General features: G+C 37.2%; 1 protein-coding gene and 1 non-coding gene across 2 annotated transcripts; one reads left to right on the top strand and one right to left on the bottom strand.

The window, feature by feature from the left end:
* The first annotated feature begins 1,374 nt into the window (after positions 1-1,374).
* LOC115961508 lies at positions 1,375-3,026 on the top strand. The gene is made up of 3 exons (XM_031080484.1): positions 1,375-1,836; positions 2,064-2,447; positions 2,556-3,026. Exons 1-3 carry the CDS (start codon positions 1,375-1,377, stop codon positions 3,024-3,026), a joined length of 1,317 nt encoding a protein of 438 aa, XP_030936344.1.
* Positions 3,027-13,307: 10,281 nt separating this feature from the next.
* LOC115962357 lies at positions 13,308-13,397 on the bottom strand. The gene has a single exon (XR_004085402.1). It is a non-coding gene; the product is annotated as a small nucleolar RNA SNORD34 (small nucleolar RNA).
* Between the last annotated feature and the right edge of the window lie 3,976 nt (positions 13,398-17,373).

Here is a 17,373-nt window from a genome sequence, read left to right as displayed (position 1 = left end):
GATGAAGATCGAACGGTGGTGATCCCTTGGTCATTATAGGCGGGAAAATGTGTGCAGTTTACCCTAGAAAGTATAAAAGATTTTTTTGGAACGAATCTGTCTCTTCAGTTTTGCACTTAGGAGTTCTAGCACGTATATTCTGGGTTCATCTGAACTTTTGCCCAAACTCGAGTCTATCTCCAGCACAAAAAGCCTGTCCGAAGCGTCTTTCTTCTTTTATGTAAGTTGCCTACCTCCATTAACTCGTGCTTTTTCTTTTCTGGTTTTATTTTTCTTTGGTTCCTGTTTTTCTCCCGTCGCGGGTCGGGTTTGTTTGGTAAATCATAGAAATAGCTAAATTGAGACTGAGGAAGTTAGTCGATACTGAAGAGGCGATGAATAAGTTCATCGTCGATCACAGGATTCCTCCCAACGTAAGTCTGAGGCATTGTAAGATGGGGGAGTGGCACTATAAGAGGGAAATGGGCGCGGTAGTAATTCTCGTCCTTGCCTTTGTAGAGGGGGGTATGAGAATTCCTATGGGGCCGGTGACGAGGGGTTACCTTAGGCACTTCCGATTAGCCCCCACCCAGTGCGCCGGCAACGTTTTTAGGATTCTGGGTTGCGTGGACGCTTTAAACGAGAAGATGGGGTTAAGACTGACCCACCATGATGTGAACTGGTGCTAAAATCTCCAAAAATTGAAGGGGAAAACCTACTACATGAAGTCGAGGGATGAAAGGGTTCGATTAATCCAGTGCCTCCCTGACTCCAACAAGGGATTGAACAAGGATTTCCTTATCGTCTCTGGTGAATGGCACGATGGCGATCCGTGCCCCATAGTAGAAGAAGAACCAGGTAGGGTACTGGGAATGGAAGGGTGATGACCCTTTACGCCATTCTAATCTAATGTCGTTCGGTAACTAACCATGCATATGTGTTTTTCCTTTTGTAGATCCACACGCTTATCAACGGCATTTTCACTTAGTCAACCGGGTGGATTTGGAGACTGTCTTGCAAGCAGCAATTTTTGTAAATGACGGCGATGGTCAAGTCCGAGCAGCTCACAAAATATTAGGGTACCCTCCTGTTCAGAAATCATTTGCGGACGCAAGGCACGTGATCAACGCCAGGCGTCCTTGGCTTCCAAAAATTACCGTGGTCGAGACAGGATTTTTAATCTCCCAAGAACCATCTATCCCTGGGAACATCCCACCGGTGGGACCCTCCTCGTCTCATCAAGTAGCAAAGGACGAAGGCGAGCTAGACCAGCCCGAGGAAGATTTTGGGGTATTTGACCTAGCCCACCAATCTGAGGATCCTTCTGGTGATATAGGTGACCCGTCCTTATCCTAGGCGGAATTTTCGTCAGCAGGCACTTCTTCTCAGGCCGAGATGGGACTCAAGAGAAAGCCCCCAACCCCACTACTCGAACTCCTCGAAGGTCAACCTGGGAAGGATATGCAGGGAACGCCACAACCCAAGGCTCCTTCCCCACCATCTCAGCCTCAGATTGTCCAGACTAGATCATCTTCCACCAAGTCACAGCCACAATCCCCTCGCCCCAAACTTCCTGCTTCCTCCCAACCATCTCTACCTCCTCGGCCGGAAGGCACTGACTCAAAGAGAAAGAGGAGCTCCAAGGGCAAGGAAACCATGGACGGGGGAAAATCCCAACCTTCTAAGGAGAAGGAGGAGGCTCCGCGTATAAAAAAACTGAAGATTGGGCACCAAAGCAAGGGCAAAGAAACTGAAGTCCAAACCTCTCAAGGCAAGGGAAAGGGGATCGAGGCCCAGTCCTTGCCAAGCGCCTGGCTTCCTGCCCCAATGCTTCACGGGGGTCCACTGTTGGAAACTGCATCCATGAGGGACCTTGGAGATGGCGAGGGTGGCTACGTGGCGGACGCATTAGGGAGAACCATGCTACTCCCTAATGACATGGATGGTCTGAGGAAAATGAGGATGCAGGAGGTCTTCCTCAGTACTAAGAGGTACTTGGGCATGGTAAGGTTTCTTGAAACCTAAAAATTTATTAATTCTCGCTTCTGGTTTGTCACTAACCATGCATTTATCTCCCTTGCCAGGCTCTCCAGGCCACTTATAGGATAGAGGAAGAGGTGAATAATAAGAGTAAGGTGGCCGAGAATGAACGCATCAAGCGCATAACGGCCGCGAAGACTCTCCAAGCCTCTGAGGATGAACTCGCCAAGGCCAAGGCTGACCTAACAGCTGCTATCCCTGAAAGGGATAGCGCCTCGGCGGGCCTAGCTAGCGCCCAAAAACAGGCCGAGGACCAAACCAAACGTCTACTTGAAGCCGAAGATCAGTTGCAAATAGCTAAAGATATGATCGAGGGTTTAAGTAAAAAGCTGGCCGCGGTCGAGTATGACAAACGTGTGGCGGAGTATGCCCGTGACGAAGCCAAAAGGGTCAAGCGGGAGGCCGAATTTGCCAGAAAGGAGGCTGAGGTTGCCAAGGAAACGGCCGAGGATGATGGTTATAACATGGGGATAGCTAAAACCTAAGCCATCCTTAAAGCCCAGATTCCTGGAGTATGCAAGCTTTATTGCTCCCAGGTTTGGGAAGAGGCATTGAGGCGAGCTGGGGTGAATGCTTCATCCGACTTGTGGAAAGCGGAGAACATATTCTACCCTACAGCCATCCGTGAGGCCACCTCCTCCAGCTCCGTGGCTATGAGCGACCAACCCGAGGAAGAGGTCACCCAGTCGGAAAACTTACAGGTCGGCGGCACTCCTGGCAAGACGCTCAAAGAGGGAGAACCTCAGGATGTGATAGGAGCATCTCAACATACGGATCCTGAGGCACCCAAGGAGGTTACTAAGCCCGTGGTTGGCACTCAGATGCCTAATGCTGAGGAGCCAGCCACACTTGCCCAGCCCCCACAGGCCATTCCCCTTGCTGTGGCCCCCAAGAGTACCGATACTGACCCTGTTCAGCCTTCCCCAGAAGGGACTATCCTCCAGGGCGTCGAAGCTGATTCCACTCTGCCTTCCCAAGACGTAGCCGACGCAAGACCAAAGAAGTAGAAACCCTGGCTAGGCTCCAAATTTGTTTTTAGCTTAACGATTAGCTTGTTTCTTTTTCATTTTGTAAACTTTGTAGTCTATTAGTAGTTTGAGCCTATTGAACACGTATATATGAAACCTTATTCTTCCTTTTTTCTTTTGGTTACTGATTGGTTGCCCTTGTTGATACTTACTTATTGCTTATGAATTTTGAACTAATTTATCTTAACCCGTATGAATATTTGTGCATGTGATACGTTTAACATCACGTTTCAAAACCAGAGCCTACCTGCACCTGCAGAGCCTTGAACTCATTTCTAACCCTCACTCAACGGAGATATAGGCATCATTTTAGATGTCACGTGTAGTTGCCAAGTTCTACTTAGTACCCAGGTTCCTTTAAAGTAGTTGGCTTCCCCATAGGTTTGAGTCTGAGGACCATGCAATACCTTGGTTACGTCCAAAACTGGATTTTGATAAATAGATTTTTCTTCCAAGTAGTTGGTTTCCCCATAAGTTTGAGTCCGAGGACCATGCAATACCTTGGTTCTGTCCAAAACTTGATTAATACTGATAAGTAGTTGGTTTCCCCATAGGTTTGAGTCCGAGGACCATACAATACCTTGGTTCTGTCCAAAACTTGATTAACACTGATAAGTAGTTGGTTTCCCCATAGGTTTGAGTCAGAGGACCATACAATACCTTGGTTCTGTCCAAAACTTGATTAACACTGATAAGTAGTTGGTTTCCCCATAGGTTTGAGTCCGAGGACCATACAATACCTTGGTTCTGTCCAAAACTTGATTAACACTGATAAGTAGTTGGTTTCCCCATAGGTTTGAGTCCGAGGACCATACAATACCTTGGTTCTGTCCAAAACTTGATTAACATTGATAAGTAGTTGGTTTCCCCATAGGTTTGAGTCCGAGGACCATGCAATACCTTGGTTACGTCCAAAACTGGATTTTGATAAATAGATTTTTCTTCCAAGTAGTTGGTTTCCCCATAAGTTTGAGTCCGAGGACCATGCAATACCTTAGTTCTGTCCAAAACTCAATTTTGATAAATAGTTTGTTTCCCCATAGGTTTGAGTCCGAGGACCATACAATACCTTAGTTCTGTCCAAAACTTGATTAATACTGATAAGTAGTTGGTTTCCTCATAGGTTTGAGTCCGAGGACCATACAATACCTTGGTTCTGTCCAAAACTTGATTAATACTGATAAGTAGTTGGTTTCCCCATAGGTTTGAGTCCGAGAACCATACAATACCTTGGTTCTGTCCAAAACTTGATTAACACTAATAAGTAGTTGGTTTCCCCATAGGTTTGAGTCCGAGGACCATACAATACCTTAGTTCTGTCCAAAACTCAATTTTGATAAATAGATTTTTCTTCCAAGTAATTGGGGGAAAATAACCCCTCGGTGATGGCATGAGACCTTGGTTTTGAGGGAATTATCTCCTCGGCCGAGCCCCTAGAACCATCTATGCAGCTGACGCTACAAAGCGTAGCCCCTAGTAAAGAAACATAACCCCTAGTGGAATTTTACGCTAGAACACAACAACCGGCTGCTAGAAATGACAAGGGAACTGTCCCGACCTACCGCCTATGCCAACACACAAGTCTTCCCCACAGACGGCGCCAATTGTAAGGACACGATTGGTAACGACCCGTAATAGTGTTGAGTTCGCACGTAAAAAGGCCCAAACAATATCATTTATAGAGCGTGGGTTTGAAAGGCTAGGCCTTAGTCACCAGACGGCGGGTTTTCGTAACGTTCATACATGGTTAAAATCGTGTTCGCCCTGGAAGTCTTTCTCCTGGAGGCGGGTTGGGAGGCTCTGGTTTTTGGCCATTTTTCCCAGCCCCTTTGTTGGTGCACTAACTTTTACATTATATAGTACTTCTTGGTTGATCTTAGCTCTCCACTTGTTGGTCAGGCAGGTGCTTACTTCTGTACCCGTCCCATCAACTGTCCCCTCTTACTTTCTGTTAGTTGCGATGATCGAAGTTACGCCGTTCAAGCATCTTTTCTCATTTAACATGATCAGGATGCTGGCGGGTGCATTTAATGCAAATGTGACGTATTTTCCTTGAACCAATTTTGCACCGTACCTCCACGTGGGCCCCATTCCACTCATATTCCCTTCAGGGGACTGTTTGAGGATAACCTTCATTGTGACTTTGCTCTTCCCATTGAAGTCCTGGATTGCCGAGGATAGGGTCATCCTCAGCTATTCCCCTTGACACCTCGGCATTTGATCATTCGTCCTCGGCACGGGCCTTGAGCCCGGATAGAGTGTGGGCCGGATCGTAAGCTCCCAGGCCCCACAATTTCAATAGTCTACTATGTAGATCAGAAGAAGAAAACTTAATAATAGATTGTCGTCCACACCACTCTTGGATCAATTTGCAAGGACAAATGCATGAAGCCATCCACACTAATGCGTCCATGTATAATCCACATGAATTTGAAAACATTAATCAGAAGATGAAGCTTAACCACAAGATCTGCACATAAATCACCACTGATTTCTTGGAAGATAAAAGTTGCTAGATTAAGCATAAGATCACCCCAAAACGAAGAAGAATTCAACCGTAGTGTTTGATTCTAGTCATGCATGAGCCACAAACCATATTGGCACAAGCAAACATACTCGACACCTTACTCTTTCATCATATATGAGCAGTGATCTGTTGGATATATTTCAACAATTTACTTTTGTGATAAAGCAAAAGGAACAACATACAAATCTAAATAAAAGCAATAACACAAATAGATGTAATAGGCAAAAGCAATAAAAAGATATTGTATATATAAGATGAAATCTGCAAATAATTAAAAACTCACAGACCAAATGCGTGAAGGATGAATGATTCTGATCAAGTCTTGTGTTTGACACAATCTCTGTAAAGCAAATTTCGCCCCTCACACAATCTGTGGTGCTTTGAGACTCCCGGACGTTTGCCTCCCGGGATAAAATGATCCACAACATGGAGAAGAAGCACACAAGGTCTATGCCCTGCAAACTACTCTGTCTCTCTCTTTCTTTGACTCAAATGAATGCGCAAAATATTTTCTCTTTGGGAGAGTTTTTCTAAAATGTTATTTTTCATGAATGAGGGACTATGAAAATATACATTACTAAACAAACACATTGTTTCAAAAAAAACTATTATATACAAATTTACTGACTCAAAAAATAAAATAATAAAATATTATTATTAATTGGACAAAAGAGCCTAGTCCACACATGTCAAAAACCCAACCCAGTGTCCAACCCAAAACTCATATTCTCTATCATTTCCTATGTGGGACTTAAGAATTCTCACCACTTCAATATCATGTTCAATTGGACATATTAGGAGTCAATTTTTTATTCACTCCCTAATATTTATCTAAAAGTCCCCCACATGAATGGAAATTGATAAAACACAATGCAAATGATAATGCAGACACACAGAGAGTAGAAGAAAAGTTACTTTATCGGGAGAAGTAGCTTTTGGCTTTGAACTTTCCTTTGTAAAAGACTATCAGATATACTGGCTAACCAGTGAACATGATGTCTTGAACTATTCAATCGTTTGTGTATACCAAGATAATAAAATTCACACAACTCCTTTTCGAACATATTTCGTTTTTATAGTTGTGTTTATTTTGGCCCTGAACATATCCTAGTAAATTCATGAAGTACTTTGGAGAATTCAGCCTTAAAACTCTCATGGAAGCGGCCCACTTCACACTCATATAGGTTACTCTTATTAAGAGTATCCTACTATACCCCACTTGGATTTTCAAGATATAGGAATCATTAAAAGCAAAACTTACCCTGAACATTGCTTACAGGATTCACTATTTCATCATAGGAATGAGTGGGAGATTTAATCCCCATAGTGATAAAAAAAAATAGTCTCCACAATTTTGTTGCCCTTTGAAAACCTAGATTTTGGGATCTCCAGTCAACTAAGTGGGGTAACTTCATGGAAATTTTAGGTCATAGGCTATAACCCCATTCCCCTCGATGAGCAATTTACTTGCTCTCTACTTAAACCTTTGGTTAACGGATCTGCTATATTCTCTTTCGACTTTATGAAGTCAATGGAAATAATTCCATTAGAGAGCAACTGCCTCACGATATTATGTCTTCGACGTATATGTCGAGACTTACTGTTGTACATATGACTCTATGCCCTACCAATAGCTAATTTGCTATCACAATGTATACAAATAGAGGGTACAGGGTTCATCCACATTGGCATATCCTCCAAGAAATGATGAAGCAACTCTGCTTCTTCTCTTGCTTTGTCCAATGCTATAAATTTTGATTCCGTTGTGGACCTAACAATGCATGTTTGTTTAGAAGACTTCCAAGATACTGTTGCACCACCAAAGGTAAAGACATATCCACTCCTAGATTTGCTGTCTTTTGTGTTGGATATCCAATTAGCATCACTATACCCTTCTAGTACAGCTGGATAACGAGTGTAGTGCAACCCATAGTTTAGGGTGTATTTCAAATACCTCAAAACCCTAACTAATGCCTTCCAGTGGTCTTCCCCTAGATTACTAGTGTATCCACTCAACTTGCTAACAGAATATGCTATGTCCGGTCTTGTGCAATTCATTATATACATAAGACTGCCCACTATTCTCAAATATAGGAATAGCAACAGGTCAGGTTCAGGTTGGGTTTCTTTATACCCGAACTCGACCCGCGGGCCTGTATCCGTTACCTGAACTTGACCCGGTTTATAAACGGATTTTTTTCCAAACTCCAAACCCGGCCTGTTGGGCTCCACAGGCCCCGCCCACTTTAGGGCCCAATCCTAAGTCCTAATGGCCTAAATCGTAGCCCAATTTTTTTTTTTAAATTCCATAATTAATTTAATAAATATCAGATTTCTACACTAATTTAATTTACAATAATTATTTTGGATTTCTACAATAATTTTAGATTTCGAATTTCACATAAATCTACAATAATTTACTTTTAGATTTCTCATTTTCCCTTTCAAAACACACCCAAATATAGAAATTACAAACTCAAATACAGAAATCAGAAGAAATAATACATAAAAATCACAAACCCATACATAAATCCTATATACATAACCCAAATACTTAAAAAAAAAAAAATTCTTCCTACAACAAGATTTGCCACAAGTTCAAATATATACAAAATAAATCCCCCAAATCCAAATCCGAGACCATTACATCAAATTCAAAAATCTACAAAATAAATCCCACAAATGAATATACACAATAATACCCCTTTCAGGCACCAAGTAACAAACCTAAAAATAAAAAAAATAAAAAAGAGGGATCTTGGCAGTGGCAAATCTTGGTAGAGGTGGCAAATCTTGGCTGAGCTACACTTGGAGAACACAGATCAAATCTCAAAGAAGACAAAGAAAGAGAGAAACAAACTTGATCTTGAGACCAGCGGTGATAGAGATTGAGACTAACGGTGACAGAGCTTGAGGCCGGCAGTAAGATCATGTGATGGTGGTGGTGAGTGACAGAGGTCAGAGCTTAAGGTTGAGTCCGTGAGTGAGAGTGAGTGAGAGAGGGAGAAGAAGGTGAGTCCATGAGTGAGAGAGGGAGAGGAGAGTGAGGCTGTGAGGGAAATGGATGGGGCTGAGTGTGGAATATGAGGAGAGGTAGGGTTTTTTTTTTTTTTAGTTTATATATATATATATATATATAAAAATGGGGTTTTTGGTAATTTTATATTTAAACGGGTCGGGTCCGGGCCGGGTATGACAAAAACTTGGACCCACTTCGGGTTTTTTTTTTTAAGACCTATTCCCCACCTTATTATTTATCGGGCTAGGTAAAATCCGACCCATTAGGGTTGGGCTAGACCGGGTATCCGCGGGTCGAACTTTTATTGCCATCCCTACTTAAATACTTCAATTGAGATATTCATTGCCATTTATTCTTAGTTAGAGGTAAATTTACATCTACAAGTGTTCTCACTAGACTGTCATCATATTTCTTAAATTTCTCAAGAACTTTCTTAACATAATGTGATTGAGATAAGACAAGTCCATCAGATTTTCTAGAAATCTTCATTCCTAGTATCACATCTGGAACACCTAAATCTTTCATGTCAAACTAACTAGTCAACATTCTTTTGGCAGCTTCAATGATATCATTATTGCTACCTATAATGAGCATATCATCAACATAGAGGCACACAATGACATAGTCATTTGTGGTATCTTTAACATACACACATTGGTCACACTCATTGATTCTAAACCCATTTGACATCATTGCATTGTCAAATTTCTCATGTCATTGCTTTGGAGCTTGTTTTAATCCATAAAGAGATTTAACAAACCTACACACCTTCTTTTCTTGACCAGGAACAATGAACCCTTCAGGTCATTCCATATAAATCTCCTCATTTAATTCACCATTTAAGAATGTAGTTTCTACATCCATTTAATGTATTTCTAGGTTATGCAACGCTGCAATAGCCATCAACATTTGAATTGATGTTATTCTTGTAACAAGTGAATATGTGTTAAAACAATCCACACCTTCCTTTTGTTTGTAACCCTTTACAACAAGTCTTGCCTTATACTTGTCAATAGATCCATTAGCTTTCAGTTTCCTCTTGAATATCCATTTATATCCTAGAGGTTTACAACCTGGTGGAAGATCCTCTAGTTCCCATGTGATTTTGTAAGATGGATTCAATCTCACTATTGACAGCTTCTTTCCAGAAAGGCACCTCAGGTGTAGAAATAGCTTCCTTGAAGCTTTGGGGTTCATCTTCTAACATATAAGTTAGAAAATTCGGACCAAACAATTTTGACATTTTAGTCCTCTTACTACATCTAGGCTCAACCTCATTCCTCTCTTCCATCAAATCTTGATCATGAGAGCTACTAGACGTAGACTTAAAGTTTCTCTTAAGAGAACTTGATTCTTGTGTGGATTTGTATGGAAATATCTCTTCAAAGAATGACACATTCCTAGATTCAATAATAGTATTGACATGTAGGTTAGGAATGTCAGACTTATAAATTTGAAATCGATATGCAGTACTGTTATGAGCATAAGCGATGAAAACACAATCAACGATTTTTGGTCCTATCTTTGTCCTTTTAGGAATAGGAACCACCACTTTTACCAAACACCCCCACACCTTTAAGAATTTATAGGAAAGTATTCTACCTTTCCATAATTCATAGGATGTCTTATTGGTTTTCTTTTTAGGAAATTTATTAAGAATATAATTGGTAGAAAGAATAGCTTCCCCCCACAAGTTCTGTGGTAAATCGAAACTTATCAATATCGCATTCATCATTTCTTTCAAGATTCTAGTTTTCCTTTCAGCAACTCCATTTTGCTGAGGTAAATAAGATGCAGTGGTTTGATGAATAATACTATGCTGTAAACAAAACTCAACAAAAAGTGATTCATATTCTCCACCTCTATCACTCCTTAGAACCTTAATCTTTTTGTTGAGTTGATTCTCAACCTCATTCTTATATTGAATGAATGCCTCAATTGCCTCATCCTTGCTCCTTAGCAAATACACATAGCAGTATCTAGTGCAATCATCTATGAAAGTGATGAAATATTTCTTACCACCTCTAGTTTGTATAGATTTCATGTCACATACATCACTATATATTAAATCTAGAGGTTCAATGCTTCTTTCAACTGATTTATAAGATGCTTTAGTCATCTTAGCTTCCACACAAGTTTCACATTTATGATCAAAATCAATTTCAAATTTAGACAATAAATTTAAATTGATTAGTCTATATAAAGTATGTTAATTAGCATGACCCAATCTACCATACCAAACATTAGATGACTCAAGCATGTAAACAAAAGATGTACTCTTATTATTATCAATAATAGGAAAAACAATCATTACATTCATCTTAAACAAGTCATTGCTAAAATATCCTTTGCCCACATATATTTCACTCTAAAATAGTGAAAATTTATCAGACTCAAAAACCAACTTAAAACCATTCTTGCTCAACAATGAGCCAAATACAAGGTTCTTTTGAATGTCTAACACATGCAATACATCCTTCAAAGTAAGAGACTTGCCCGTAGTCATCTTTAGCACAATCTTTCTATTTCCTTCAATCTTAGAGGTTGAAGAATTACCCATGAAAATTTTTTCTCCATTACCCATAGGATTATATGTAGAAAGCATTTTCTTTTTTGAGCATACATGACAAATAGCCCTAGTGTCCACCCACCATTCCTCAGTATTTCCTCCTACCCAGTTCACTTCCGAAATCACCGCAGAAAGGTTCATGTTAGTTTGAGCCACAACAAGATTTACAACAATTTCGTTTAACTTCTGTGTTTAACAAAACTTAAACAAATTGTATTCTCAAAATCAGTCAAGTTTAAGAAAGAAGTATAACTATTAACTTTCAATATGTTACTGTGCAAAAAAAAAAAAAAGAAGTCAAATCAACTATTTGTAGAACGAAATGGCAGAGCAGGCAAGTTGTACACACTAAACAAACGAAATAGTTGAAAGTTGTACACACTAAACAAAGGTTCAAAGTTATCCAATGAAGCTATACAAATATCTAAATTCAACCCACAGAAACCAAAAAGTCACGAAACAGTATTAAAAGTCAAACCGATACCAAATCGTAGTAAAAGGCAATGACCATTAACTTTATAGAAAAAACAAGAAGATTTTACGCGACAAACCCACAAAATCAATTCACTCAAAAAAAAAAACCCACAAAATCAAAACCTTTTTTTTTTTTTTTTTTTACAAGATCTGCCCAGGAGTATAAACAATTGCCGAAAACGTTTTTCAACGAACACAAAATTCTTTTCACTGTACATTACAAAAATAAATTAAAGAAAATCTGTTTTAAGATTATTGGATATATTTCAACAATTTACTTTTGTGATAAAACAAAAGGAATAGCATTCAGATTTAAATATAAGCAATAATACAAATAGATGTGATAGGCAAAAGCAATAAAAAAAAATACTATATATATATATATATAAGAATAAATCTGCAAATAATTAAAAACTCATAGACCAAATGCGTGAAAGGATAAATGATTCAGATTAAGTCTTGTGTTTGACACAATCTCCTTAAAGTAGATTTCACCTCTCACACAATCTTTGGTGCTTTGAGACTCACAGACGTCTACCTCCCAGGATAAAATGATTTATAGCACGGAAAAGAAGCACACAAGGTTCGTGCTCTACAAACTTCTCTATATCTCTCTCTCTCTCTCTTTGACTCAAATGAATACACAAAATATTTTCTCTCTAGGAGAGTTTTTCTAAAAAGTTATTTTTCATGAATAAGAGACTATGAAAATATATATTACTGAATAGACACACTGTTTCAAGAAAGAAAAAAAAAAAAACTGCTATATATAGACTTACTGACTTAAAAAATAACATAATAAAATATTATTATTAATTGGACAAGAGAGCCCAATCCACACATGCCTAACGTCCAACCCAATATCTAATCCAAAACTCATATTCTCTATCATTTCCTATGTGGGACTTAAGGATTCTCACAACTTCAATATCATGTTCAACTGGACACATTAAGAGTCAATTTCTTATTCACTCCATAATATTTATCTAACATGATCATGTCACATGCTATTAAGTTTACATTTTCAGCAATGTCATTTGTTGACCCAACTGAAAAACTCCAAGTCGAATAAAACTTGGCAACAATATAAAATTCAACTGTTATAACTTGTATTATTCATGATTTTTAAGATGTCTTGAGAGGCCTAAAGCCTAGAGGTTTCACCTTCTCCAATTCCCACTCGCTCCATTCAACCCAAATGTCAACAACTCTACAACCTTCATTGTACTTTTTTTTTTTTTTTTTGAAAGGAATCTCCATTGTACTACTACCTTACCAAGGAGGAACTCAAATGAATGCAATGAGAAAGTCTGATCTAATGGGATGAAAGTGATGTAGTAAGTATTTATTCAGGTTGAGGAATTTTACCCGAAGTTTGGCTGCTAAGAAACCATTACTTTTTCTTTTTAGGCAAGTGAAAAAAAAAATTTGTTGGATAAGTAAAAAAAACTGATAACTTTACAAAAATGAAAAAGAAATTGCCAAATAATCTGTTGAAAATACATTATGAGTTCAGTACCAAGAGGAAAATATCACATTATAAACTTTGAAAGCAACTTCCACAAATCATGAGACAGTGGTAATAATTAATAAACAACAACCCTAAAAGTCTAAAACAAGAAAAAAAAATTTTCCCTTTTTCAATTGACTTTAATAAATACAACATCATAGAAAGGCCTCAGATATGTCAAAGATATCATTATCTTATAATAGATAATCATCCAATGTAGGCAAAATAGTTTTAGATCATCATTGGCCTCAACTTACCATATAGAATTAAGCAAAGTACTATTCCAAATGTAAGGTCCTTCAAGTGATAATTCTAGGATAGTGTAAGAACAAACCAGAATTCTTCAAAGTGTCTAAGATAGAATTATGCTAATTGAGCACAACTTTGTGCCACAACTCACCACATGGCGAGTTGTTATTGTCAAAAGTGTGTCCCCACATAGTCCACAGACACATTTTTGTTAATTACAACTCGTCATGTGGCAAATTGTAGCACAAAGTTGTGCCTAATTATATGATATTAGCACAACTCTCTAAGATAATGTCATATAGGCTCCACTTTAGCTTTCTTGTTTGTTCAATGTATCCATAGTTCAACCAATAGAAAGTTTTCAACATTAGGACATTGTGTAAGCATTGATTCACCATCAAAGATCAACGTAACATTATTATAGTGCTTTTTTTCTTCCAAGTACTTATAAAAAGTGCATGAAGCTAAGTTTCTATTTGAGAACATTTTATATAGCTTTTTACTGGCAATACTAATACTATAAATATAAAGTAAAAGTTATATAAAATAAGTAAGTGACTCGTGTGGGATCTACAAATAGTAAGATAAATAAGCAATAAGCTGGCTTATAAGTACATTCCAAACATGCACTAATAATTCAATCAAATAATTATTAGACATTTTTCCATACCAATAATAGTTTTTCATAGTTTTAAAAACAGATTAGACTGGCCGATTGAACTAGTTTAATCAAGAATTGATCACTAATTTAGTATGATAAAAACAAAACCCCTAAAACCAATTAAAAAAAAAATGCCAAAACGGGTAAAAATCAAAAACTAAGAGTAGAGTAAAAATGGTTCTTTTAACATATTGACTTTTAAAACTATGCTTTTTTTCTACATCTCACTTTTTATTTATTTATAGCATGCCACCACTATAAATCATTGGATTACACTATTTATAGCAACCCTTATCCAAAAAAAAAAAAAAAAGTATAGATCATAATTTAGCAATTTGATGTTTAGCTCTGTAGTATTGTGTATTTTAGGATCTTCTAATTGGAGTTGTATATTTTAGTGTAATTAAAGATGTATTATGTGATAGTGTGGAAATTGAATGACTGGTGGATTATGTTATTCTTTGAGTACAGTGTAGATGCTCTTAATATCAAGAAGTAAAGAAACAAGAATGAAAAGAAAGGGGAAGCTTTAGTTTAAAAAGTTTAGTTGGTTCTTATTAAATATCAAGTTTAAACTTGATATTAGCATGTCGGTCATGGTCATAAATCTAGGTATCGGGTTTGGGACGTGTCGCCTTCTATTTCACCTTTATTATCCATTTTTACCAATTTTTAATGCAGTAATCAACGTGTTATTAATTGGAAGATAATGCTATAATTTAGTATTAACCTTTAGGGGGAGGAAAAAAAATATCCTCTGAATAAATCTTATAAATAGTGCATATATTGAAAATGCATAATGAAATTGTAACAATAAAATTACTGACAAAATACATGTGATGACCTTTACAAAAGCTATTATGAAAAAATTGATGGATCAATGTAGAAAAGTGAAATATTTACATCAAGTAAAATTGTAAAATAATTCACTACATCTGTAACATAGAATAGGCGAACTTATTAATATCATGCTGGCTATGATGGAGAAGTTGGTGGAGCAATGTTATTTGTTCCACATTCTAAGTGCTTTCCAGCAACTTTTGCCATGAACCTATGATACAAAATGTGTTACTTTGTGTTATTAATAGAGACTTTAAAACGTACACAATAATGATAAGTACAATAAACATCAAGCATAAACTTGTGAAATTAAATATTTGAACTGGCCTTGTGATAATATTGCATAGCTCCATGTATGTGAAAAGATCTACTTCAACTTGGGACTTGAGGAACTGTCATTTAATTACCAAAATTTTTATAAAAAATTTAAATAAAAACTATGTAATTAAGTTTTTTTAATAAAAAATTTAAATAAAAATTATGTAATTAAGTTTTTTTTTTAAAAGTAGATGTGGTAATGATTTATACCTACTTTATTATCGCATCATCCTTGACTCTCATTTTCAGTTTGTCTTTACTGTTTTGGATGTTGAAAATTGCATCGTCCTTGGTTTTTTTTCTTTGTTTCTTTTTTTTCTCATGGATGTTGTAAACCACATTGTCTTTGATTTTCATTCTCCGTTTGTCTCTTTTGGCATGAGTGTTAGAGATCACATTGTCCTTCATTTTTCCTTTGTCTTTATTCTTATGGATGCTGGAAACCTCATTGTTCTTGACATTGGTTTGTTGTTTGTCTTTGTTCTTGGAACTTCAAAATGAAGAAAAAAAAAATTGTTTGTATATTAAGATTATCAATTAGTTTAAATCCTATTTAAAAAAATAGCGTAACACACCTTTCCAATTCTTGTGACTCTAAAACTCGTTTCATTTCTTTCCAAAACTCTTTCTTGTCAGCTCAAATAGTGAATCCCCAACCAGGCGAATAAATTTGCAATTTTCGAACCTAACCTATACGCAGCATGACATTGGTAATATTAATTTTGTTAAAATAATAGAAAGGGATGCTAATTAAAGATATCATTTAAAAGAAATATACCTTGTTATCAATGGCTTCCATGTTTGATATTAATTGATCATCCTTCCACTTCTCCCAATAAGCAGTAGGAATAGCATGCACTCCATTATTTAGCATATATAGTGGACTCAATCTGCATGTTTGAGTTGGGCATCCTTCCTGTTACCAATTAATTGTATCCATAAAAAATATCAAGAAATGAAATATTAAAATGAAGACACCATAACCATTAAAATTTGTAAATTATTAAAATAAATCCATGTAAAACAGTTCTTTCCAATTGTTAATTTATACCTATGATGAAGGGAACAAAACATCTTTATACACAATATTTCTTATGTGAACACCTTGCTCCTTAGGTATTCTTCCTTTTTGCACCAATAGTTTTGTGGTGGATTGGGAGACTTCCCTTGACAACGCCACATATAATTGGTCATGACTAAAAACATGATCAGGAAGATAAATTCCAACAGTTGGAATTGTCTGACCTTGCGCATTGTTTATTGTAAGTGCAAAACTCAAACATACAGGAAATTGTTGTCTGATCATTACAAATAGTAGGTGTACATTTTATGTTATTTTCAAAGGGATTCTTGGCAAGAAAGCGCGTGTACTCCCATATTGTCCAGTCAAAATTTCAGCGTCAATGACATTGTTAAAACATCCACGGCATATCAATCTTGTTCCATTTCATAATCCGGCTTTTGGATCTATATTGCTCAACAACATAATTAGAGCACCCTTCTTCAGCCTTAATATATGTGGTGGTAATCCCCCTAGAGATATATAATTTAAGAATTCTTTTTGATATAGATGTTGTGTATCCCCTTCAACCTCATCAAAAGAATGTAATGTAAACTCATCTCCTGGGAACTGAGAAATTATATTTGCATTAAGTTGTTCAATATCATCATTTATAGGTGTTAGCAAAGCCCTTTCAATCATATATCTTGCATCATTGGCATGCTTTTACAAACTTGTAAAAACTTGATCAATCAAGTTGTATATAAAATGTTGGCCCTCCCATTACATTGCCATTGAAAGGGGTAGTTTAACCAAAACATCCATTATAAATGGTTCATTCCCATCACCGATGCATTGGTAAACTGTTCATCATTGACAAACCTCATATTTTGTTTCAAATGTAACACTTTGACATTTTTTTATAATGGGGATTTGACTATGCATGCATCAATCATTTCTGCCTTTGTACCCTTTGGAACAACCGAAAGTACTTGACGAACTGTTCATCATTATAAATGGTTCATTCCCATCACCGATGCATTGGTAAACTATTCATCATTGACAAACCTCATATTTTGCTTCAAATGTAACTCTTTGACATTTTTTCATAATGGGGATTTGACTATGCATGCATCAATCATTTCTGCCTTTGTACCCT

The sequence above is a fragment of the Quercus lobata genome, chromosome 9 (genome assembly GCF_001633185.2).
Source record: "Quercus lobata isolate SW786 chromosome 9, ValleyOak3.0 Primary Assembly, whole genome shotgun sequence".
In the NCBI taxonomy this organism is placed as follows: Eukaryota; Viridiplantae; Streptophyta; class Magnoliopsida; order Fagales; family Fagaceae; genus Quercus; species Quercus lobata.
Note: the sequence above shows the minus strand (reverse complement) of the source record. Positions and strands in the feature narration are given on the sequence as shown.

Bases quoted from the DNA above. Each gene is read 5' to 3' on its own strand.
- LOC115961508 (XM_031080484.1), top strand. From the start codon at position 1,375: ATGGGACTCAAGAGAAAGCCCCCAACCCCACTACTCGAACTCCTCGAA. The intron at 1,837-2,063 runs GCATCCATGAGG...CTCCCTTGCCAG, and splicing joins GGGGTCCACTGTTGGAAACT to GCTCTCCAGGCCACTTATAG. The intron at 2,448-2,555 runs GTTGCCAAGGAA...TATTGCTCCCAG, and splicing joins TTGCCAGAAAGGAGGCTGAG to GTTTGGGAAGAGGCATTGAG.